General features: G+C 48.8%; 1 protein-coding gene across 1 annotated transcript in view; it reads right to left on the bottom strand.

Moving 5' to 3' along the window:
- NOP14 (NOP14 nucleolar protein) overlaps nucleotides 1-26,851 on the bottom strand; it is a 213,187-nt gene that overhangs the window by 93,570 nt on the left and 92,766 nt on the right. Inside the window, exons 7-8 of the mRNA XM_085642502.1 lie at nucleotides 26,275-26,406; nucleotides 24,988-25,315 (exon numbers count right to left, since the gene is read on the bottom strand). Coding sequence (XP_085498628.1) covers nucleotides 24,988-25,315; nucleotides 26,275-26,406 — 460 coding nt within the window. The remainder of the gene's footprint in view (nucleotides 1-24,987; nucleotides 25,316-26,274; nucleotides 26,407-26,851) is intronic.

Raw genomic sequence — 26,851 nt, 5'->3', positions numbered from 1 at the left:
GCGGCATTCACAAAGGCGGGGTGGGCTCCCGCCGGACTTCCTCTACTGTTTTTTTTTCTCTTGGGCGCTTTGGCGGCCCCCTCCCTAGGCGGCACGAGCCGCGCAGCACTCATTAAAGTACGGCGGCTTTTGAAGTCTGCACGCGCCGCCACTGGGCATGAGCCGCACAACACGCGAAAGTTCCAGGTACCGCGCATGCGCGGGCAGCCCTCGCCCTTCCAGGTCTCCTTCCCGGCCCGGATGTGGAGCTGCTTTCTGTTTTGCTTGTGGATTACTTGCAGTAAGTTTGTGCTCTTGAGTTCTCATGTGTTTATGTGTTTAGTAGTGCTTAATCTCAGATTTTCTTTACCGCTGTCCTTTTCATAGGTATCATCTCTATGTGTATGGGGTGACAGAGCGTTTGTTTACTTGATGACATATGATTTATTTTTGTGTTCCAGTATGTTCCTTTGATAAAGTCTGGCTTGTTGTTGTTCTTCACGGCGCCTTAAGGGCGGCACTTGCCAACAGGCGCTGTAAACATGTGTGAAGTCAATTGCACAGTCGGCACTTGTTGACATGGCGGTAGATATCGTGCGCGGTGACATTGATTGACCGCTAAAAAGGGCAGAGGAGTCAACAAAGGAGAAACGTGCTCCACGTACAATTTAAAAAGTTTCCCCTGTAATTTGCTTTGGCCTCTGGCCATAAGCGCGCCCTCGCAGGGCAGAAAAAATGACTGCACAAATCACATGCTTATTCCAGGCATGCGCTCTGAAGACTCTCTGTACTGCTTCAGATGAGCTATAAAGACTTCTGCTCCAAAATATAGGCACCTCAAGTTGTTCCGGGTCAAAGGTTCGGTCGCTCACGTCTCCCTGACTCCGAAGGACTAAACGGTTCTGTAATTGTACGACACACGCATCTCTCCTGCGCAGTTGTTCGCTCTCCAACCAGGAGGGCGGTTGCTGCCTGAATGGGATTATTTGAAATATTTTGTTGAATTTACTTCAGTTGTAACAAGCACGTTTTATGTCCCGTTGCACAGTAGAGCAACGCAAAATTGACTATGAAGTAGCCAGAGCACTTGCGTAGTTAGTGCAATATGGGCGCGTGTGCAATGGGTCTCATAACTGCTACTTGAATTGCAAACTACAGCAATAATCCGGGTTGAGTGGGCCGCTCGGACCTCTGGGGTCCGGTGTCACTGCACCTGCTGCACCAATCGAAGCCACGCACCTGATCCTACGAAAGCAGAGAGTTTGGTATGTGATGTATTCAGGAAACACAATAATATCAATATAAACAATAACTAAGACACACGCAATTTTATATTCATATGCAACTGTATGGAAAGCAGTCCTAACGTCTAGAGCCACAGAAGAGTACACTTGTCAAGGCACCTGGGGACACCGCATTACTTGACCCCTGGCGAAACCGCTGGACACAGCATTACATGACCCCTGGCAAAACCGCTGGACACGGCATCACATGACCCCTGGCAAAACCTCTGGACGCAACATCACATGACCCCTAGCGAAACCGCTGGACACAGCTTTACTTGACCCCTGGCGAAACTGCAGGACACAGCATTGCTTGACCCCTGCCAAAACCATGGGGCACAGCATTACCTGACCACTGATGAAACCGTAGGGCACAGCATTACATGACAACTGGTGAAAATATGAGTTTCAAAGCAGAATGAATGAAAAAAGCAGCACAAGAACTGGAACAAGCATTTGTAATGCAATAGGTATCGCATTTACGCGAGTTTGAGCTATTGAAATTGCAAATATTGCCTTTTATTTATGTTTTTTTTAAAAACATAAATAAAAGGCATTGTTATTTACAATGCCAATAGCTGAATCTCTCTTAACTGCGAGACCTATTGCATTGCAAATGCTTGTTTTTAAATTAAAGTTGAAAGGTTATGATGTTTTCAGTAGAAACAAATTGCTAATAGTCTTCATAAATAAGGAACAAAGAAAGAAAATGCCAGTATTTTTGGGGAGTAACAAAAGAGGTTTTAGCAGCAGTTTGTGTATGTTTATTTGGATAGAATGCCAAAATCCAGTATTACTGGTTTCTTTTGGAACCAAGTCAAATCGGACACATAGTGACAGAATCGGAAACTATGCATAGCACTAGACATGGTTTTACTGGAAACCAAAGCTTCCACAAAGTCCTTGGATGGTGGTTATAGCCCTTCCCAGACTCCACAATAGCACCGCTAGGGGCATGCTGCACATTGCAACACATCTCAATTAGGGTCTGAAGAAATATGATCACATTACCAACATCCTAATCGAACTCTATTGGCTCCCCTTGCCAGTCCGCACCACAGGGGCGGTTTCTCCATTAGGGCTCAGGGGCTGCGCCCTCTGAAATTCCTACACAGTTACATAAAAACATATTAAATAGGGGGCGCGCAACCAAGATGGCCGCACACCCGTGAGGCTCTGGCTGCTTGGCGGCCTCATCCTTCAATTATCCACCTTCAAACTCTGCTAATCCTTCATCTGCACCAAGCCGCTTGCTCTTCCAGTTACCCAAGAGCACCGGTGAAAGAATCAGTGTCCTTGACCCTTGCCAGGTGGTGTTTCTCTCCAGACGCTGCGGACCGCAAGGTGAGAGAGGTGCCGTGCCTAAAGCCCTTTGCGGCCGCCGCGGCTACGCGAGCCCCGGGGACTCCACGCAGCATTGGGCCGCCCGGCTGCGCTGCGCTCCTGTGCCGCCTGCTGCCCCATCAGCTCGCCTGGGCCCTTAAGCTCCATCACTGACCAGCCGTGTACTACGAGGGCATACATTATGAGACGTGAGCTCTGCCGCCCGCACTCCGCACTCGGCTGCAGGCTCCCGCCAATGGATACCGCCAGCTGATATCCGAGGTTGGCCTCATCCATTTACACACTGCTCTCCAATCATCCGCTCCCTCAGAGGATCGCACGCCTGTAATTGCGATAGGACTCAGCTGAGCTATGACTGTGCTCACGCTACACTTCAGCCTAAATACCGCTGCTCATGGATAGGTGCTATCCTCATTGTGTCTGCTGCCCTGAACCAGAGATGCCGCACGGCCCCGACGATCATTGGAGCCCTCATATGTGCCTCACGGTGCGGCGCTTGCTGGATCCTTGGCTTGGGCCCCCATCTTTCCTGGCCACAGTGGGCGCCCTCTTCTACATCTCCCCAGACTGCCGTGCTCTCATTGTGCTGGGGGTTCACTGAGACCTGCCTTCTGCTCGAAACCTGCTTTGGACAGACCTGCTCCTCTGCGCCCTCTTGCCCAATCCACAAGGGAAACCTCTGTGGATGCTATGGGTCTGCCATATGCGTGGTACATACATTTAAATTGACTGCCTTTTTGCTTCACACTAGACTTTACCGCCGGCAGCTCAAATACCACTCACTTACTCCTGCTGACTGCTACGCGGACAGGCCTTGGTCGCTCACCTTTGTTGCTGTGGTGGTGGTCGTCGGGTGTGCTGATCAGCTGCGAAGACGGGATACTGCGCTTAGGTGCTCTTTCATCAACTCTGTGCGGATAACGTTGCTCTGTAGAGACCCGTACAGTGCGTTACTCCGGCGGTCACCTTCTCGTTAAACGCCCTTTCTTGAGGCCCCGATGGGGAAACCAGATGGGCGACAAGCTAAGTTTGTCTTCGACGCTAGGAAGACGGCCACACGCTCCAATTCAGTAGACTCCATCGACCCAAGCCAGGAGCAGCCACAACTGCAATCTTCCACCCCTGCTGATGAGGTAAAAACGCTACTTCTGGCAATGCAACACAGCCTCACAGACCTCTCCGGCAAAATGGACACCATAAACACCCGCCTACATTTTTTAGTTCAAAAGGTGGACAACTATGATGGGCAGATCAAGGAGGCGGAGTGCTGCATTTCGGACACTGGACGCACCACAGCACAGTTACAGCACCAGGTATCGCAGATGGATTAACTACTAAAAGTCATTGCTGCCAAAAACGAGGACCTGGAAGCCCGCAGTCGCTGGAACAATACCCGCATAATTGGCATTCCGGAAAGTTCCAACACAGGCCATATGGAGAACTTTGTTGAACGCTTACTGAAAGGTGCATGTGGTGCTGACGCTCTCTACTCGCAGCTCACCGTGGAGAGGGTGCATCGATCCTTGGGCCCCCTTCCTCCACCGGGCAGTGCGCCTTGCCCCATTGTGGCCCGCCTCCTAAATTACAGAGATCGGGACACGGCGCTCAAATTGGTTCGTGAGAATAAACCACTACACTATGAGGGCTTGGAATTTCCAATTTTCCCCAATTTCACCGTGGCAGTGCAGGAGGCGAGGCGTAAATTCCTGGTGGTCAAATAGAAGCTACGGAAAGCACAGATTGAATATGCCCTCCTATATCCAGCACGTCTACGGGTCTTCTACCAAGGGAAGACCTCCATCGTCACCAACCAGCAGCAAGTGGATGATTTCCTCAAATCCATCTCCCGGCGCTCCCTGAGGGGGGCCTCCAACCTCCATGAATTCAGGTCTCTATCCCCCGCTGCAAACTGACCCCTGTACCGGCTCCACGACTGGGTGATACCTTAACATCTTTTGCATACTCCTTCGTCTGCGAAGTCCAAGAAATTTAACCCAGGCAGACTCCTGATGTCTGGGGCTGCAGTAAAGAACATTCCCGGTCTCCAGATCTCCTGATGGTTTCCAGCGCATGTTGCTCAGATAAGTGTTACGCTCTAACACAAGTACTTTGCATGCTGGGACAGTTGTTCAAATACATGATTTGATAAGCAGAACTGAACTATGCCAAGTCTCCCACCCTCTATCTCTCTCATTATATCCCCATTCCATTGGACGACTGCTTGTAGTACCAGGGAGGGACTCGTGCTCCACCAGCAATCCCCCCACAAGGGCGATCCCCCTTGGTTAATTGCCTTTCTATTTGTTGGACTCTCTAGAACTAGACTACAATGTTGTGTTCTTCTTGGGCAATGGGTGGGCTTTGTCATTCTGGCACGTTTGAGGTGCCGCTGTGGGTGGGGGTAGGTAGGGAATTGATGTTATTGAATGTTTTTTCGGTTATGAAGCAGCAGATAATCATACCAGTATGCATTGCTTTAGCCAAGTATGATACAGGCCATCTTGATATTTGCATTTGCCATTTACCCCTCCCCGAGTAATGTCTCCATCTTCCAACACTCTCACTATAAAATTGCCAACGTGGAACGTCAGAGGCCTCTGCGACCCTCGTAAATGCTGGCAAATTCTTGCCTATCTCGATAGACACCAGATACAAATTGCCATGTTACAGGAGACCCACGAAGAGCCACGCCGCCCGCCACATTTCGGGAGAATATGGGCAGCTGAGCAAGTGTTCTCCTCTTACTCTACGTACTCCCGTGGCACCCGGATTTTAGTTAAAAAGAATACGCCCTTCATCCTAGGCAGCACTTTTAATGACCCTTCTGGCAGAAGCTGCATGCTCTGGGGCACTCTAGGTACACAGTCCGTTACACTTATTTGTTGCTATGGGCCAAACATTGACGATCCAGATTACTTTACTACATTATGGGGATGCATCCTTCAGGTGAGTTCCACTCATATCATTGGTGGGGAGGGGGCAGGTTAACACTGCCCTATGCCCTTCACTGGACAGGTCCAATCCACTTCCACATCACTACACCAAACCTTATGACACATTGTTATGTTATGTTATGTTATTTATTCTTTTGTATAGCGCACGGCTACTCAAAAAGAGTGTCCCGGCGCTTTTGGAGAAGGAGGACTGCAACACAATAACATAACGACGTTAAAAAGACAAAAGGACCAAAAGCCAGACAAATACATCCAAGAAAAAACAGGCTACTGGGTAAACAGCCAGGTTTTAAGGCCTTTTCTGAAGGCCAGTAGGCTGGTAGCTCCCCGCAGAGTGAGTGGTAGAGAGTTCCACAACTGAGGCGCCAGAAGTCCAAAAGAGCGGCCTCCCAGGCGAGCTCTCTTTACACGCGGAACAACCGCCAGAAACAGGGATTCCGACCTCAAAGACCTGGTCGGCTGATAGAAGACCAGTCTCTTTTGCAGATACTTTGCTCCCACCGCGTGGAGAGCTTTGTAGGCTAGAGTCAGAGCCTTGAACACGATCCGTTTCCGGATCGGGAGCCAATGCAGAATTTTCAATAGGCCCGATACACTGGCCCATTGACACGCCTGCTTCCTGATCATGGCCTTATTGACACCTGGCGTCACATTCACCCCACTTGCAAGGAAGGCACCTATTACACTATGGAACATGCTTCATGGTCACGGCTTGACTATTGGATGGTCTCCCGAGGAGTGGCCCCTTGGATACTCTCGGTGGAACACATGGCCAGGACCCTCTCCGATTACGTCCCGGTGTGCATGACAGTCGCGCCCCATAACTCAATTGCCTCCCCACGCACTTGGCGACTAATACCGGAAGCTTTATTGGATACTGTCTTCGAAGCGGAACTTGGGGAGGAGATTTCCGATTTCTTCGAGAGGAATAGAGGCACAGTCACTCACATGGGCACACTCTGGGAGGCTTTTAAAGTTACGATACGTGGGATCTGCATATCCAAAAGCTTCGGGTTCTTAAGGGATATTCGCCGCAGCTTGCGTCGCCTTGAAGGAGAGCTAAAACAAATAGAAAAAGACATGGGGCAAGATGTAGCTGGGGCTCAGAGGGCTATACTCAGGGACAATCTTTCAGACTACACCGCCATAGCTGACCGGGAAATTCAATTTTGCGGCAAATACTTCACTGCACGCTGGTTTGGGGAGGGCGAGCGACCTGGTAGGGTACTGGCGACGGAAATCTGTCTACCCAGTTTCTCCAATTACATTGTGGACATAATTGATGGTGCGGGAACACGCCACCGGGATAGCATCGACATCTTACACACATTCACAGATTTTTATAAAACCCTCTATCGATCTCGCCGGTCCGTACACCTGGATTTCGCTCCCTACATAAGAGATCACGTTGGGATGGTTGGGTGATAACCAGTGGCAATTCTTGGCGGCCCCCTTTGAGGATGACGAGTTTCGAGCGGCTATTATGCAGATGAAATCGGGCAAAGCCCCTGGATCTGACAGCCTTCCCATAGACTTTTACAAAATGTACCTGAATCAATTACTTCCTGTGTTGCGAGAGGTACATCTTGAAGCCCTAGAGGCACTGGTCCTTTCTGACACAATGCGTGAGGCATTAATTATCTCTCTCCTGAAGCCTGGGAAGTCTGCAGATCACTGCGACTCTTACTGGCCCCTTTCCCTCATTGATACTGACACCAAAATCCTTGCAAAACTTTTAGGTAATCGCCTCAACTTGTTGATGGAGAAACTTGTGCTGCCTGATCAGGCAGGCTTTATCCCAGGTAGAGCGACCTTTCACAATCTTCACGCTCTATTCTCCATTCTGCAGATGGTTGATCCCCAACTGGCACAAAGGACTTTGATTCTGTAGAATGGGATTACCTTTTCCCCATTCTTCAGTGCATGGGGCTACCTGTAGGTTTCCTAGCATGGATACATCTGCTTTATGCCTCTCCCACTGCACGAGTTCTGATTAATGGCCACACCTCCCATCCCACGCACCCGGCAGGGCTGTCCGCTATCTCCCCTCCTCTTTGCCCTTGCTATAGAGCCGTTGGCAGCCAAATCTGGCAGCATCATCAAGATAAGGCCCTTCGATGCTTCCTTTGTCCGATCCTCATATCCCTGTATGCGGACGATGTCACCCTCTATGTCAAAGACCCACAACAAAACCTCAACCCGCTCCTCCACGAAGTCGTTCGATTCGGAGGCCAAATCTCAACTTTTTCCACTCACATCTGTGAGGCGTTTCCCCACTGACTGTCCCATACAGTGGTGTGATGCCGAGGTGAAGTACTTGGGGATATGCATCACCACTGATTGCGAGGAATTAATGAGGCTCAATTATGGTCGCACACTGGCACGTATAACTAGCAAGGTCACTTGCTGGAATGCTCTACCCCTCACCATGGCGGGTCGTGTCTCGCTTATTAAAATGGTCATCCTCCCCAAGCTACTATATTTGTTTTTAAACATCCCTTATGACCCGGGCAGACATTTCTTCTCTCAACTCTGCTCAGAACTCGTCCGCTTAGTTTGGGGTGGTAAACACCCACGCTTGCAATGGGATATACTTACACGACCATTCTCCCAGGGGGGATTCAATGTCCCTGATTTAGAGCTGTACTACAAATGTGCCCAAGCACATTATGCTCAGTATTGGTTCCAACTTCCTCGTTATACACCACACGTTGCAACCGAACATTGGCTGTCGGACCCCATCTCGTTGGATGGGGTTATATGGACTACACCCATACCCCGCACGTCTTGTCCGACTTCTGTAGATTGCACGGTTGCAGCATGGCGCCGCATAGCCCCTAGCCTTCAAGGCCCCATCTTATACTCCCCGCTGCTCCCGCTCACATATCTCCCAGGGATGACAGTCCTGCAAGAAGGAGTTTTCCACAAAACCAAAACTAAACATAACCTTCAGTGCTGGGGCATCCTCTTTCTTAATGGCACGTTCCGCACAATCCCACAACTATTTAAGGATACACCGCCCATGGACAATTTCCTGTACGTCGGCCTATGACAGGGGATTAGGAAATACACTCCCTCATACCAGAATGTTGCCCCATTACATCAGGTACTACGCATCACCAACGCGTCCCATCTGCTATCGACACTCTCATAGCGTACACACAGAGATGGTTTAACCCCCCTGCGCTTCCCGGGAAAAATGGGCGGTGGACATCAGACACGAGGTAACAGACAAACACTGGGTGTATTGCTGCCAGCAAACTGAACAAGTCTCTCCCAGTAGTCGCTTGTGTATTACTCACTACAAGTTCCTACACCGCCTATACTATACTCCTGTTACACTACACACATACAAACTACGCAAAACAAACCATTGCGACAGATGTAGGGAGGAAGCTGCCGAGTTTCTTCACCTCGCTGGGGGCTGTAACTCAGTCTTTGCTTACTGGCAGCAGGTATTCACTACACTGGAAACAATGACATCCCTACGAATCACTTATCCCCCTAACCGCACAACTTGGATACATGGCAGAGATACCTGCAACGCACCGCAAATTTGTTTCATTCACTCTCCTATTAGACAGGCGCCATGGGGCCTGCAGGTGGGGCCGCGGGCGGGCACCCAATTTCAAGGACTGGATTGGGGATATGACGCTCTGGCAGGACCAAACTTGCACATATGCTGAACTGCTCCCACTATCGTCCCGTCCCCGGGATATCTGGGATCCACTTAAATCGTATCTCCTTGAACACTCTGCACAGTTTGATCATGTGCCCCAATTGTGCTCTCCCACCCAAAAATGTTATATCTGGTCTTTTATCCCACTCAGAGGAGTTGATCTACACTGTGTTTGTGCTTTTGGGGTATGGTTGTAATACACAAATGAAGCAATTGTGTTATGTCTTTGAAACTGTCAGTGGCCATAAGACAAGAGAGAAGAAGAAAAAAAGAACTAAATTCTATACTCATAGATGCGCCTGTACAGAGCTTTGTAATATCGATAACATGCTGGTATATGCACTTTTGTTAACAATAATTGTGATTATTCTGCTTGCTATTATGAAAACTTAATAAACAAATTAAAAAGAAAAAAAAAGATTAAAGAGATAGATTTATTTAGAGATACGATTGTATCTCTAACTATATCAATGTATTTAAGTCTGGGCTGTCTGTTTCAGGCTGCCTGCTCTGCCTCGCTCTGAAGCAGAAGACGGAAGCCAAGCAGTAAATCAACTTTCCGAATTGTGATGCACGATGCAGGGCTTTCTGTTTTAAAGCCCTTCATTGCCATTGGGACTGTAGGAAGGTGGATATCTGACTATGGTTACCCCCAACTCTTTGCCTAGGGTCTAGCTGGTTTTTCGACTTAGTTGGCCTGAGATCCTGCCATTCAGGGTCTCAGGCTGTCTGCTCTCTCTTTAAAATGGACTCCATGTACCCTAGGTACATAACCAATTGGTAAGGATCACCTTATTGTACCCTAGGTACCCAGGGCATAGGTGTACCCTAGGCCTCCCAGGGGCTGCAGCATGTATTATGCCACCCCTGGTCTGGCCTTCCAATCAGACACAACTGGCTGATCACTCAGCTGGGGCAAGGTCGTGTAATCACCCCTTGCTTAGATATAGTATACCTATATCTACCCTTAATATAGACACATGTGTACCTATCAGCCACTCCTATGGCAGGCCTTCACAATCCTGGAGGCAGAGTGCTTGGTAACATGTGAGATGGTGCTCTAGCATGAGCTGAGCCTGTCTGCAGCTTTCGGAATCATGTCCTTATAGCTGTTCTATGATATAGCCTACCATATACTTTTAAAGTGCCTTATAATCTTAAACGGTTATGGTAACTATGGTTTGGCTTTATCAAAACATGTCGTGTAAGGTGTCTAACACTTTGGAATAATACCCCCATACCATTTCTGGTGATGAGGATATTATTCCTCCCTTCTAGAGGGAGAGACATGTTAAAATCCTACTTTGCTGTTTAACTCTAACCAAAGCCTCAGCATCACAAAATGGATGCTGCTGCCACGGACACAAGTCTGACCTCCTGCTGCTGGGAGTGATCCCGGCAAGGGAGGCTTGGACAATAGGTTTCCTGCTTGGGGAGGTGCTAGCAGACAGACAGACTTTAGTGTATTGGGGCAGGGAGGGCTGAAAGGAATGAGACATGCCTGGGGCACACAAGGTGTCCCAAGCATAGTCCAGTTCAAACCGGTGCTGGGGCACTCCAGCCCCAGTCCTGGCGCGAAACTGGACAAAGGGAAGGGGGTCTAACCACCCCCTCCCAGGACCCACCCATAAGGCGTGACCTAGCAGGTAACCCAGCCCCCCAGATTTGGATAAGAGTGGTAGCTGGGCCCCAGGAGATTAGATTATCCTGAACCTGCAACTTGAACAGAAACTCTGGACCTTCGACATTCGACGAAAGAAGAAGACTGAAGAATCTCCCTTGTGGCCAAGGAGTGGCTACCCTGTGCAAACAGGCACCATCAAGAGACTACCCTTTGCTTTGCTACGTTCTACGAGGGACCGACTGCAGAGCCTGACCAGAGCCTTGACTTCCAGACTTCTCCGACCCTGATCCACATCCACAGCCGAGCTGAGATCCGTGGAGGCGACGAGAGACGTGGGACCGGCTACCTGGGAAAAGTGGCTAGTATCTTCAAGCGCAGCTTCTGAGGCACCCTCGAAGTTGTGCACCGGGGATTGAGAAGCCGCAACCCCAAGCACCATCTGCACCGAAGATCAGCCCCCCACACTCCACGAGTCCTGCGTGGGGCCCTTCTGCATTTTCCTGCTTGCCGCGCATGTCCGGTTGCTTGCCCGCTGGCTAGTGGCCTTTGTGACGACGCATCCTGAAATCTTCACCGCTGGTTTGGCTCCTCCAGACTGGCTCCTGCTTCTTTGAAAAAGAGAAGCACCCCAGACCTTCCTGGTCTGCACCAGAAGCAAGTCCTCCGTTCTTCGTGGGTTCCGCTTGCCAAGGCTTGGTGAGTCCTAGTCCAACTTCGACGCCGCCGACAGCAAGAGCCTTCGTGGGACAGCTCGCCTCCTGGTCCTGGTCGTCCTCGACGTTCCCTGGTCCTCGTGGCTGCAGCGACAAGCTTCACCTTCACCTGCAATCTTCACGACATCGCCTGGTTCCTTCCTGGTTCCACGTGGTCACTGGCTAGTGACCTTGACTCTGTCCCTTCTGCTTGCAGGTCTCCACTCTTCTTGATCCCAGCCTTGGGATCCACCGGACACTCTTCACTGACTGCCTGTCAGCAACTTTCCTTCAGGCATCCATAGAAGTCCACGACGAAACCCGACGCAAGTTCACACCTATGCACCCGCAGCCTGTGGGCTAGGTAACTTGGGTACTTCGGTGCTCACAAGGGTAGTGACTATCCTAAGGTCTAGTTTCCGAGTCTCGACTCTCTAGCTGCTTCAGAAGTGTCCTTAAACTGTTTATATCCAAACTGTACTATTTCTATCGACTATACGCATTACGCGTGAGTGTTTCCACTCTGCACCTGAATCCCGTGGGCCTCCCACTTCCTAACTGTTGCTAGTGTAGTGTAGCCCCAGCGATTCCCTAGGCCTAGGCCTAACCTATTTCCGTGACAGTGGTCCTTATACCACTTACTTAGTATATGGTTTGCGTGGCCCCTAGGGCCTAACTGTATTACTTACCTGTGTGACTTAATGTATGCTTAAATAAGACTGTCTTGTACTTACCTCTAATCTCATAAAGAGTGCTGAGGGTTTGACTAGAATAAATACACTTTATTTTATATATATATATCTGTTGTGGTGTCCTTTCATTTGGTATTCAAGGGATTATATATGGTATCACAGCTGGCTTCACATGCCATTCAGAGTTTAGCCTAAGACTGCTCTTGTCCATGCTACCACTAGGATAGCTGGTCTATAAGGTTGACTTTACAACCAATCACCATAAGGGTATTCGGACTGATACAAGGTGTACACTAGAACTAGTGACATCATACATCAGGCCAACTTCTCACAGGGACTATGGTAGCATGCACTCTGTGGGCCAGTGACGCAATCACTGTCACAGTTTCGGGCATCGGAGACTTCATCCCTGCGTGACTTCAGACGTCCATCATTCAAAGGCATAGATCCCACCCTTTCGTCATATGTGAGAGTGGATGCAAGCACATCTAATATGGTGCCTTGTTCTGGGTAATGGTAAGTGTTTGCAAGCTAATGTTGTGTTATGTATATTGCGCCGAGACCCCTCATTACACTAATCTCCCCCACTTTGACATCCCAGGCCCTGGCTGCAGATTGCTAGCTCTGTTAGAAGTGGAGCTGCTGGGGGGGGCGTGGCCGAGCCGAGCCGCAAGATGGCCGCCGTTTAACGGGGCTCTGCCGGCCGAACACACTATCCGTCGGCCCATCCGAGTTTGCCTCATTGTCCGGGCAGACAGAGAGGTGGAAAGTGGTGTCGAAGACCCGGTGACCTGGGGGCAGTTTTTCGCGGAGAAAATCGGTGGAGTATTGCAGGCGCGCTGGCCCTGCGCTGTGCTGCCGGATAACCCGCGAGCCGCGAGTCGGCTGTCGCCGCAACGCGAGTCCCCGGCTGGGGCCCTTGCTCAGACACGTGGGGCGGCCCGGCGGAGAGGACCTGCGGCGCTACTGGGACCGGGGCCCGTGGGGCCGGAACGATGCATCGTGGACCTGTGGCGATAACGTGCGGACTACTCCTGGGAGAATTTCGCGGCTCGATGATACTACGGAGACTCCGGTGAGGCCTGAGCGCTGCGGAGCTGCCTGATAGTGCTGCCGCGGCTGGTGCTGCGGCCGCGGTGTGGACCGCGATAGAGGGTGCCTGAGAGGTCAGCGCTGGCCTGGCTGCTGGGAGATGGTACCTGCCCTTCGCTCTACCGGCCCTGAGTGAGATTGAGGCTGTTGGCTGCTGCTGCCGGAGAGACTACCGGGACGGGCCTGGTGGCGCCGCAGTCGGAGATCAGTGCAACACCGAGGGCAGCGATTCCTTGCACCTCACGCCCGATTGGAACTTGCTGACACTACTGGGCAGGGAACCTTGTATATTCGGCCGAAGACGTTGGGCGAGGGTGATGGGCCGACCCTCCATCTCATGCCTTGAGTCGCCGCATCTGCATGTCCACGTAGCGGCCTGGAGCCGCGGTATCCGAGTGGAGAGGCTGACATAGCTCTTCTCTGTCAGCGCGGTGGGCTGGTCGACGCGGCAGCTGTGCTGGAACTGCGTGGAGAGACTGGTGGCGAAGTGCCTAGGGCGCCCGTGGGACCTCCCGAGGGAGCGGTGCCTGATTGCGAGGAGTGCTTTGCGGTGATCGCCCCCCACCTCGATCCCACTGGCAGGCCTCCCCTGCATGATCATGGGCAAGCCGGACAATAAACAGCCGCGGCTCCAGTTCGAACGGAAATCCGCCCGTAATGTGGAAGTGGGGCCGGCTTCGCAGACGGTGGTCCCTGAGACGCAGATGGAACCCTCACAAGACGAAGACATAAAGGGTATGTTTCGTGAACTAAAGGGTTGCCTGAAGGAGATTGACTCCAAACTTGACTCAATGGCACAGCGCATGGAGGGCCTGTCGCGCACAGTAGATCAACATGGGAAAAGGCTTGCGGCGGCTGAGGCGCGAATTGCGGACTGCGAGGAAGGCCTAGGGGACACCCGGGAACGATTGCTGCGCATGGACAAAGTCTTGGATGTAATACGAGGGCGCAATGAGGATTTGGAAGCCCGCTCTCGCAGAAACAACGTGCGCATCATCGGAATTGCGGAGTCCACAAATATCGGCAACATGGAGCAATTTGTGGAAGGCATGTTCCGCGATTTATTTGGGACAGAACTGTCGGCAATGTTCTTGATAGAGCGTGCACATCGAACGCTTGGACCTCGCCCGGTGCCAGGGGCACCACCGAGACCGAGACCGATCCTGGCTCGCGTTCTCAATTACCGTGACCGGGACACCATACTACGGTTATCCCGGGAAAAGGGTGACCTCACTTTTCAGAACATGGCCATTTCCCTATATCCAGACTTCACACAGGCTGTGCAATCGGCGCGGCGCGAATTCATACCTGCCAAAAAAATCTTTCAAAAAGTGGGGACCAGATATGCCATGTTGTACCCCGCAAAGTTAAAAATTCACCACAAAGGGAAGCCGCTGATATTCACGGAGGCGAAGGAGGCGCTGAAATTTGCCAGGAAAGCAGAGCGCACGACTGGGGAGCAGCGCGCAAGCCGTGCGGCCTCCCCGGTGGACAAGCTGAGCGATGTGGAATGATCTGACGGACGTTTCTGTGACCCCTGTTATACTTTTGTGCAGCATGGCGTCCTGTCACTCTGCGGATGAGTACCCATAACTTTCTTGAATGGCTATGTCTTGATACCTGTGGTGGGTGGGAGATGTAGCACAAGCTCACTGCATCTGGGATCCCACAGACTCCTATTGTACATGGTCTCTACGGGTGACACCGTTAATGCTGAGGGTGATGCATAAGTCGTTGCCTGTTGTGTATGGTCTGCCGGGGGCTTTGGTAGGCAGAATGTTCGGCCACCCTATTGTTCACTGATGGGGGAGTGTGCAGGTAACCCCACGCCCTCGAAGGGATGATTCCCGTGCAACCGATTTATTTTTGGGTTAAAACTGGGAGGGGTACAGCATCTCAACCTAATTGGGGGGTTGGAGTGGGAGGTTGGGAGGGGGGGACTGTTTTGTTTGATGTTATTGACCTGCAGAAATGTCATACACTTTTGAAAGACGACACGGTATTGCCTCTACACATCCACACTTTCCTGCTAGGTGCTGGGGCTATTACACTGGATATCTTGCTGCTCGCCCTGCCCCTAACCCCGCGGATTGGCACACTGCTGCGTAGGGCATATCACCCACTGCTTCATTGACCGAGTTACGCTGTCTGACTTGGAACATACGAGGTCTTAATGACCATCGCAAGATTAGGTTGACGCACGCGCACTTGGCCAGACACCACATCGACATATGTCTTCTACAGGAGACCCACCTGTTACAGAAAGCGGGAGAACGATTGCGAAATGCTAGGTGGGGTGAGGTACACACGTCTGGATGCTCCAGCTATTCTCGGGGGGTGGCCATCTTAATACGCAAAGGATTACCCTGGCAAACGATTAAAGTAAATGCCGACTCGGAGGGCAGATATTTAATAATACTGGGGAAACTTTTCCATAAACAGATAATCCTAATTAACACTTACGGTCCCAACACAGATGACCCGGGTTTCTTCCGGACAGTCTGGCTAAAGGCGCAATCCCTTGGCGCGGGGGAGTACATATGGGGAGGGGATTTCAATGCTGTACTCTCGCTGGAAAACGACAGGGAGGGAGCAGCGCGCATGCATCATCCGCACACAGCGGACCTTCTTCGAGGTCTAATGGAAGAATATAACCTGTTGGACTCGTGGAGCATCCTGCACCCCGGCGAGCGAGAGGGCACATGCTTCACCCCACACAGAAAGGCGTGGTCTAGATTAGATTTTTGGCTCATAACCCCACATATCCAAGCCTGGACGTCTGAAGTGCAGCACAGAGCGCGCACTCTATCGGACCACTGTCCGGTTGAACTGGTGCTAAGGGTCCCCAAACCATACATCGCCCCATTCACGTGGCAGCTGCCTGCGCAGGCCCTGCTGGATCCGGTGTTCCGTGAGGAGGTACACCAACATATACTCGATTACTTTGAACTCAACACAAACTCAGTGGCGTCGGTGGGCACCCTCTGGGATGCATTCAAGGTGGTCATCCGGGGCCATTGCATTGCGGGACAGGCTAGAGTGCTGAAGGCCATTAGAACTACACTCCAGAGACTGGAGGACCGCTTACATAATCTAGAGGTACAATATAGCTCAGACCCCTCAACGACCACTCTAGCGGAAGCACGCGCCACCCTAACGGAATACCAAGCTGAGGCAGACAGGGAGCTTAAATTTTTACATAAACACGCAACGGCGCGCAGATACGGCGAGGGGGATCGCCCGGGCAGAACACTGGCCCGGCTGCTGCGCTCACAGAGGGGCTCCTCTTACATTCCTTCTATAGAAACGGCGCAGGGCGACACCGTGTACTCCCCTCCAGAGATACTGGATACGTTTAGGTCCTTCTATAAAGAGCTGTACCGCTCCCGGGGTGGGCCTGCCGTGGCAGACGTTTCTGGTTACCTAGACACGGTTCAGTTAATCTGGTTTAATGCGCACCAAAAAGGTTATTTCGATCGCCCCTTTGAAATTGACGATGTGAAGGAGGCGTTGGGGTCCTTGGCCCCTGGCAAGGCGCCTGGGCCGGACGGTCTCCCGGCGCAGTTCTACAAGGAATACGCTGATATCCTCGCCCCCCAGCTGCTGACTGTATACGCTGAGGCGGTTGAATCTGGGGTACTCCCCGCGTCGATGAGAGAGGCCCTCATTATTGCTCTCTTAAAACCTGAGAAGGCTGCCCAGAGCTGTGACTCGTATCGACCGCTATCCCTAATAAATACAGACGCAAAGATATTCGCGAAAATGCTCGCTTTGCGGTTACAACCGGTGTTGCCACTAATGATGCGCCCAGATCAATCGGGGTTCGTGCCGGGCCGCTCCACGACCCACAACTTACGGACCCTGTTTGGAGTGCTACACTACTTGGCCCCTCACATCAAGGCCGCAGTGGTGCTATTGGACGCCACGAAAGCGTTCGATTCCCTGGAATGGACTTTTCTGTTCCCACTGCTGCAGCGAATGGGAGTAAGCGAAGCGTTTATCCGATATATTCGCCTGCTCTATACCAACATAACTGCCCGGGTGAGGGTGAACGGGCTTGTCTCCGAGCCCTTTGATATCGGAAGAGGCACGAGACAAGGTTGCCCCCTGTCACCCCTACTATTCGCGATTGCCACCGAACCCTTGGCAGCCCAGATCAGGCAACATCATGCGAACAGGGGCATTGGATTTTCATCCCGTGCGTTGACCATCTCACTGTACGCGGATGATATTACCCTCTATGTGACTGACCCACAAGATAACCTCTCCCCTATGACGGGTGAACTGATACGGTATGGTCTGCTTTCAGGAGTGACTATTAATTGGGAGAAGTCGGTCCTCCTGCCTTTAACGGAGGCGACACCCCGCTTCACGCCTGATTGCCCGCTGAAGTGGGCGACCGGGCCGGTGCGATACCTGGGGGTCTGGGTTAGCACAGACATGCAGGCATTGTGGACGGAGAATTACGGGAGGGCCGTGCAGTGGATAGAGGAAAGGGTAGGCCGGTGGAAACACCTGCCCCTGTCCCTGGCGGGCAGGATAGCTGTGATCAAAATGATCATACTGCCCAAGCTCCTCTACCTCTTTGTTAATATCCCTCTCCCCTTGACTAAACACTTCTTGAATAAGATACGCTCGCTCATGATCGAACTGGCGTGGGGGGGTAGACAGCCGAGGGTAGCCTGGGAGACGCTCACGCTCCCACAGAGACAGGGAGGTATGGCGGCACCAGACTTTGCGCTATATGCGTATTGTGCGCAGGCGCAGTTCCTGCACTACTGGGTACACCCCACGCCTTATCAGCCGCATGTGGCGATAGAGGCGGACATGGTCAGCCCGCTACCGCTCCACACTGCCCTATATGCGCCACATAAGAGCAGGCGGAATGAAATCGATACGGTGCGTGCGCTTCAGTGGGCCTGGGACGGACTGCGCCGCCGGGCCAAGCTGGATCTCCTTTATACGTCGGCAATCCCTCTGCGCGGGAACCCAATGTGGCCCCAGATACAGAGCATGAAAACGGGAGAACGTGCAGCGTCACGGGGTCTCCATACGGCGGGAGACGTCTTTCCTGATGGTGTCTTCATCACGTTGCAACAGATGTGCGCTGCGGAGACCCCGTCGGCGCTTGACACCCTGCTTCATCTCCAGCTTCGCCACACGAGTCGGGCGCTGTTTCCTACGTTCCCGGAGCCGCCGCCGAGTCTGATGGCTCTGGAGAATGTCCTGAAGGTGGAATCGGGGCGCAAGCTAATTTCCCGTCTATATGGGCGCATGCAAAGCGATCATCCAGTGGTGACCCCGGTGGCGCGCGATTTGTGGAGCGCTGCATTGGGAATTGACATTATCGACGCCCACTGGGACCTATGCTGCAGAATGCTTGAGACACTATCCCCTAACTACAGACTCCGGCTGATCCATTTCAAGTATATACATATGATATATCGCACCCCACGCAGACTTCATCGTATAGGCTTAAGAGACACGGACAATTGTTGGAAATGCACTGCGCGTGGCGCTGACTTCTTGCATATGGCGTGGGAGTGTCCCATGATCGCCTCCTTTTGGGCAGAGGTGCTGCGTCTAGTGTGCATCATTACGGAGCTTCCGATCCCATGTACCCCTCAGGCTGCGCTGCTGGGGATCCTGCATATGGTCAAGCCTAAACATCGCCGACTGCCGGCCATGCTCCTCCTACTTGCTAAGCGCCAGGTTGCGATACACTGGGGGGCTACCACAACGCCTACTATTAGGGAGTGGCTTAAGAGTGTAGTATACTGTCAGACGCAGCTCACCCTATTCTGGGAGCTCCTGCCACCACGCACGCGCCCGCGGGACATATGGGCCCCTTTCTCACAGTGGTTAACTCACACACCGCTCAATCCGTTGTAGTGCACTGACCCTCATGCCGGATGGCTGGGGGGAGACAGATGTCGAGATTGATGGTGGGTTGCAGTGGCTGACACTGAAGATGTGGGCGATGTTGGGGGTGTATTGGGGGCTGGGACGAGGGGAGACTCTGCTCTTGATTCTTGCTCTGGCACCATTGTGTGGATACCTATCGGCAATATGGACATCATTGTATATGGAGGTAACTGTTTCGTCTATACTGGATCCTATACATTCTGCAGTGTATTATGTTTGTACTGTTGCTGAAATGCAAATAAAAAGAAATTTAGAAAAAAAAAAGAAGTGGAGCTGCTGTATCTGTTCACCCACGAAATGGATCCAAATAACAAGCAGGGTTATTGTTACCTTGCAAAGTTGATCCAAATATCAGTCAAGCAATGTGAGAAATATGTGCTTACAGTGGACAGTTCTCTAATGTATGACACTAAAACTGGCAGTGTCTTCATGCCCCCAAGTTAACACTGATGCCAAAAACATAGATTGACCTGCAAACAATGAATGTTAAAAAGGTTAAGGAAAAGCATTTCAGGGATTTAGTTTCTCTCTTATTTCATATATAGTTTACTTTTAACCTTGCATTCCCCAAGAGCTGGCTATTTTATAATTTTGTTTTTTATCTGTATTTTTTTCTGTGCATACTTTAAGGCTTGAGCCATGCCAGGTGTTTATGAGGGGATTTGATTGAGTGGGCAGGCGCAAAGGCTGAAGCCAAACAACGTGTGTGTCAGTGGGTTGGCCTCTCTGCAGAGCACACGAACAATGTTTATTTATTCCATTTGCAACAGAAATTTTGTGGATATGTATGTGAAGGGGGTACACAGATGTCAAAATATTTGCAAGGCAGAAGAGAAATTGAAGTGCTTACATTTGAGGGAGTGCAGTGCATGTTTGGGGGCGGTGAAGTTACAGAGGCGAGGAAGTGCATTCGGGGAAGACTGAAAATAGGATGCTGAAGAGGAAAGAGAAGTGATTGAAGATGTGCAGATGGACAACATATGCAGAAAAAAAGAGGATACATATCTAACATAAAGAGCTCATAACTGAAGGCCATACCTCCTTCCACAGGCATCAATGCAATTTAATTCACAGACTCACAGTTTCAGAACTGAAAGATTTCTTATGTTAATTATTTATAACAAATCATTATTGTTACTCATTTATCTTAAACAGCGTTCACCCATTGACAAAGCCAATCATACTGACGGCTTTAGGTGTATGTCAGTTGTTATCTGGATCCAATTACTACTCAGAGACAAACCAAAATACCAGTCAGGTGGCACACTAAGGGAATCACAGAAATGTATTTGACATGTTCTATTTTAGAGAGCCCCACTTTTTTCATCCCCCTTAAAGACCCGTCTGCACATATTTCTATATGACTGGTTGCAGCCAGCATCTGTGGGTGCTTCTCGAAGTCTGGTTAAGTATATTTTTCCAAAGTTACTGCTGCATGCAGTGCAGGCCACTGGGCAAGCATACATTTTAAAGGGCTAAAGTTGTCATGCTGTACAATTGACACATTACAGTAACTGTTGAACATTAATGCGGGAAGATATGGGGCAGTTTTTAATGTGTTTAATATTTCAAGACTATACGTTACCACTGCTTTATAAGTGTTGCCTTATTGCTACATTCATTTGCTTTAAAATGCACCATTTGCCAATCTTATTTTTATTTATGTCTTGGGAGAGAGACTCACCCTGGACCCCAGGTTTGTCCATTGAACTTTTTCACATCACTCGCTACATAAAAGTTATGCCCAACGTTTACACCTCACCACTTTCAAATGTTACCAGCCGCCACTGCCACACCATCTTCAAAACCAGTTGCCTCATTTGCTAGGCCATCTCAACCAGCACCCCGATTATCTTGCAGAGAGGTTCACTATCTCTGTGGGTACTCGGCACACCCACTCCCAGGATGCCACGAGAATGCAGACAGTGTAAGATAGGAAAAACAAGGCAAGAGACCTTTTCCATCTATGCACTCAGGATCTGGAACAACACCGCCATATCAACCAGGACTGCCTCAACGCTGCACCAATTTAGAGAAAAGTTGAAGACTGTTCTCTTTAAAGAACACAGTATCAATGCAGTAACCACAACCTAGCTTCCTCTCCTATTACTCTATGACTTTAAGCTTGCCTTTGACCATCTATAGCGCTCAACTGCCTCTTGATTAGGTTTGTGCTATAGAAATACCATAAGTATACATGCAAGGCAAATGCTGAAGAAGTCAACAGATTTTCTAAGTTGTTGATTTCACATACAGCTGAAGTTTTACTTGAGTCATCTATCCAATTGTGCATCTCAAGTTTAAAAATTGTAATACATTTCAAAGTAAGTGAAGTTTCACCTTAAAGGGACTGCTTTTGCATTCGTTTTAATGTTTCTGATTAAACAATGTGTGCTATAACGTTGTAATCTGAATCTATAGATTGCAGTCAATATAGTAGTAATTGAGACCCTGCTAAGTGAGAGGATAGAAAGGATTGTCTTTATGTTTTATAACAAAACTAATAAAAAACATTAAAAAAAAGGACTGTCTTTAGAATTGAACTCTCGGATTATTTCTGGAAGGGTGCTTTAATTTACTGTCTGGCGGGAGCAAAGAGAGACTGCAGTCATCTCCTAGCAGATTCTAACAAATACTTCCTCATATTCTGGCTTCCAAGCACTTTCTACTCTTGGTAGATTTTAATTACTATGTTGAAAACACTGAAAATGGTGAGGCAGCACAGATTCTAGCTGACATGGAGACGTAAGACTTAACTCAGATCGTGGTGGGTCCCACCCATTGGGAAGGTCATACCCTAAACCTCATCTTTACCAATTCTGGAGTGTAGGTGTGAAGAAAGAGACCAGGCAGGCTAAGAGGCAATGGAAACCTGCCTCACTAGCCTCTTTAGCTACGGCATTTATTCTCCTTGTGCCTTTTCGCGTTTCAAACATGGACATTTTTCATGACTCTTTCACTCAGGGCTTTGACTTTGTCGCTCCTCTTAAAAAGTCATCAGCTACCCCCAGAAGAAACAATGCACCTTGGTTCTCGACTGTTTTGAAACTAGAAAAAACTAGGGGTAAAAAATCTTGAAACGTTACGACGTAAAACGAAATCCCTCTCAGATAAAGAAACACAAAAACCGCCACTTAGATCCATCATAATAATATTAAAACTGCCCGGAGAGATGTCAATACAATGAAAAATCAAGTAAGAAGGAAACTCTACAAAAGCGCTCTGTGAAACACTTATCAATTTTATTAAACCGCATGCTGATGCGCGTGACATCTCTATTTTGAGAAATGTGCAGCACATTAGGTGATTTCTTTGAAGACATTTTTTTATCAAATCCAAGCAAACTTTCCTGCTACCTGAAGCCAGTCTGAAAGCACTCTTGATTTCAACCTTCCCTCTTCCAAGGCTACTTTCCACCTGGAGAGCTTCTTACCATGCACCCTAGAGCAGACCCTGGGGCTGCTTGACTCAGCCAAATCAGGATTCCCATTGGACAACTCTCTGCCTTTCTGGAAAAAAACACAGGCTCATCGATGTCTCTGAGTTCAGCTTTAAGCGTGCCACAGCACAGAGACAGTACTGGTCACTGTCACTGACACCATTAGACTGTCCCTGTATACGGGCACCCCGGCGATGACTGTACTTTTAGACCTCACAGCGGCTTTCGATACGATCTCCCATGGGATTCTCATTCGCAGGCTGCACGATATTGGGGTTTATGGCAAGGTGCTCAAATGGTTCATCGACTTTCTGAAAGATTGCTCCCAATCCATTTCTCTGAACCCCTTTAAATCTCACACTATGCAGGTTGATAAAGGGGTACCACAGGAATCCACACTTAGCCTTACATTATTTAACGTTTACGTTGCCCCTCTGGCAATCTCATATGCCGATGACACACAAGTGGTCATCTTCTTTAGTCAGGACTTATAAGGGGTCAAAACACGCTTTTCTGACTGTATGAGGAAGACAGCTCTCTGGATGTCTAGTAACTGTCTTCAATTGAGTGGAGAAAAAAACGAGGTTACTCCTATTTGGTAAAGCTCAGGATTTATGGAAGTCAGATTGGTGGCCTCCTGAGTTGGGGCCAGCCCGTCCCCAAAGCAAGTAGTAAAAAACTTGGGGGTAAAATTGGATCTCACTCTCTCTATGCAAGAGCACGTTTCTGCTATTTATAGAACTTGCTTTGCCACCATGCAACTACTGAAAAACAATTTTCCTTTGCTCCCTCCATCTTCCAGAAAAACTCTTGTGCAAGCCTTAATCACAAGGCGTTGGGCCTATGACAATGCTTTAAGTGGAACAAAACACAGCAGCCAGATTTGTTTCAGTCTTCTCCCTAGATCCTCCTCTGCCCTGATTCTGAACTTTTTGCACTGGCTACCCATTAGGGAAAGCCTCATCTTCAATATATCTTACTCATATGTCACTAAATGGGAATGCTCCATCTTACCTGCAAAATAAGCTCAGACAACATAACCCGACCAACTGTTAAGGATAAAGCCTAATTGCAAATTCCACAAATTTGCATTCTCAGATTTGGCGGGGGATCTTTATCCTATCTCGCTCCCTTCTACAGGAACAAACTACCTTTGCATATTCGACTATGCTCGGAATTTGGAAAGTTCAAAAAACGTATAAGAACATGGCTATTTTAGCTGACTGGTCTAGTTCCTTTGGGTGTTGTTTGCCTGTATTAGCAGAGTGCGGAGATAACCCTTTGGGGATGATTCATTTCACACTTTAATAAATGCGGTTAACATAACCTCTTGGAATGCTTGGACATTGGTAATTACTCAATACCATAGGAGAAATCCATCGGCCCTGTCCCCAAATTGTATCATACGAAGTATCAAATGTCAAGCATATCCAAGATGCCTTAACAATCGTGCTGGAAACTAATATTTCACAAATTATAAAATGAATGCTTACTAATAATGGAGAGTGGCACAGAAAGAGACGGTTGCATAGACTAAATGTGGAAAATTAACTATAGAAATAAATGTAAACTGCAGTGATCAGTACAATGCCTGCATGCATGCATGCCTTTCCTCTTTATGCAAAGGCAACATGATAAACCTGCCATGAATTTGAAGATGAAAGCACGTGACAAAGTTGAAAGCATTAATTAATATCATTTGAAAAGAGGAAAGGCAACAATACATTTGGTCAAGCAACTTTCTTAGAATGTGACAGCTTCCATTGCCCCTTTCCAGTGCTACTAGTGCGCGTGTGTATTTATTTAAAAATATTGATCAGAGACAGGAGGAACATGATTTGTTAACCACACCCCTTCATCACAGCCAACCACAGTATTTCGTTGACTTTAGCTGAACACATTAGAAATAAAGAGGTTCTAAATCAAGATTTCTATTGAGGTGTTTTAGTCATAACTTTCAGGTCTGTTTCTTGCGAGTGGCAACTTTTATCTGGTCGCTTTGCATAAAACAAGTAGTGCATTTTTCAGTTACACACAAGCACACATTATGATGACTATATAATTAACCATCCAAAATATTTGACATAGGAGTACAATGTACAAACTGAGAAAATAACTACTGAGAGAAGAAGTCTAGTGTTCTCTCTAAAACTACTGATGTATTATCTAACACACTCCTTGTCTAATTTTCATAATTACTGCTCATCTAACACGTATGGTTAGAAAGGTTCTGTCTTTTTCTTTATATGAAGAGGAGAGAGAGGACACTCAATGATTCACTTACCTGCAAAGGTGTAAGGAAGCTCGGCCTTTGCAGCTTCCATCTCTGCCTTTTTTTCTGCATCACTCAGTACTTTCTTTGGTTTTGCTCTGGGAGCATCCTTGTTTGGCTTTGTCACTTCAGCGTCTTCATCACTATACATATCTGATTCAATGTCCGAGTGTTGGTCTGAAGCATTGCTATCATCATCATCGTCGCCATCATCATCATCATCATCATCATCATCAGATTTTTCTTCCTCGGTTTTTGTTTCCTTCTCATCATCATTGTCACTGCCCTGCTCTATAGTATTCTCATCTTGCTCCTGGAGTTCATTCTCCAACTTGCCATCCTGCAAACATATTTAAAAGTAGGTATAAGACAAGAACAACTGGTACTGTGATAATGTGTTTATGGTAGAATCCCATGAGGCAGTAGTTGTATCATTAGCATCAAAGCTAAACCACCAAGGTATTCTGGATAGCCTCCATCCCCCAGATTACTGCTGGGACTGAACAAACAGCTTACAGTGACACGCATTTCTTAACCGTAAACTAACCGGCTCTAACAAAGCAGTTCCTATAAAAGAGAATAATTCACTAAATATGACAAACTGAGCAAAGTCAAAAAGCAGGTGTTTTGTTCAATCTGTGCAAGATTTATGTGGTCAAAAACAATAATTTCATCATATTTTGTAAGAGTTATTTCCCCATATTTTTTTAAATCATGAACTTCTGCCAATTTTAAATACAACGGTCCTACATCAGAGAGCTTAGCATGCCAATACACCACCTTATGTATTTTAACTTTCCACCCATCTGTGGCTCAGCTCGATTCTTCCAAAAATTTACTAACGCAGAGTTGGAGAATGGGGATTCCCTAAATAACTTGCACCATACTAACATTTTGGGATGCATGAAGCAAGTTCCTTAGGGATACTAGGATGTTTCCGGATGTTATGATAGAGCCAGTCCAGGGGAAAATCACATCTTCCCTTTGGGAAATTTGTGGATATGGGCTGTTGGCCTTAGTCCTTAGTCTCCATGCAGGACTCTAGAAAGAGCTACTTATTCTCTTCACTGCATATTATTAAAATACACCATGGAAGAGTTAGCGTAGCCTCACAGGAGTTAGTATTCTAGCAATAAAACCCACCAATTAAAGTCCAAAGTGATAAAGCAGAAAAATGATTGCGAAAACAAAATTGGTTCCCAGAGGGGGCTCGATGTTTCACACACAACCTGTACAGAAGACAACTGTCAACTCGTTTGTAAATGCTGGAACAACTGGAAAAGCCTAAGGAAACCTCACCTTGTATGACAATAAGCGCCGGTCGTCCTTATCCAGTATGAATCCGTCCATGAGATCATCAGCAGAAACATGCTTTGGCTTTTTGAGAGTCAAGTCTTCATCTTCCCCATGCATTCGACGTAGCCTTTCTTCCTGCAATTTAAACACTGTTACAGGATCCTTCTCCCACCTCGCCGCCAAGACATGGAACACCCTCCCACTGAGCCTACGACAGACCCAAGACCTGCTGACTTTCAGGAGGATACTCAAGACCTGGCTGTTCGATCAGTAACGGCCCCACCTCTCAACAGCGCCTTGAGACCCTCACGGGTATGTAGTGCGCTTTACAAATGATTGATTTATTGATTGATTGATCAGCAGAAACATGCTTTGGCTTTTTGAGAGTCAAGTCTTCATCTTCCCCATGCATTCGACGTAGCCTTTCTTCCTGCAATTTAAACACTGTTACAGGATCCTTCTCCCACCTCGCCGCCAAGACATGGAACACCCTCCCACTGAGCCTACGACAGACCCAAGACCTGCTGACTTTCAGGAGGATACTCAAGACCTGGCTGTTCGATCAGTAACGGCCCCACCT

This window comes from Triturus cristatus, chromosome 2_2, assembly GCF_964204655.1.
Source record: "Triturus cristatus chromosome 2_2, aTriCri1.1, whole genome shotgun sequence".
In the NCBI taxonomy this organism is placed as follows: Eukaryota; Metazoa; Chordata; class Amphibia; order Caudata; family Salamandridae; genus Triturus; species Triturus cristatus.
The sequence above is the reverse complement of the archived record's forward strand: the minus strand, read 5'-3'. Positions and strand labels throughout refer to the sequence as shown.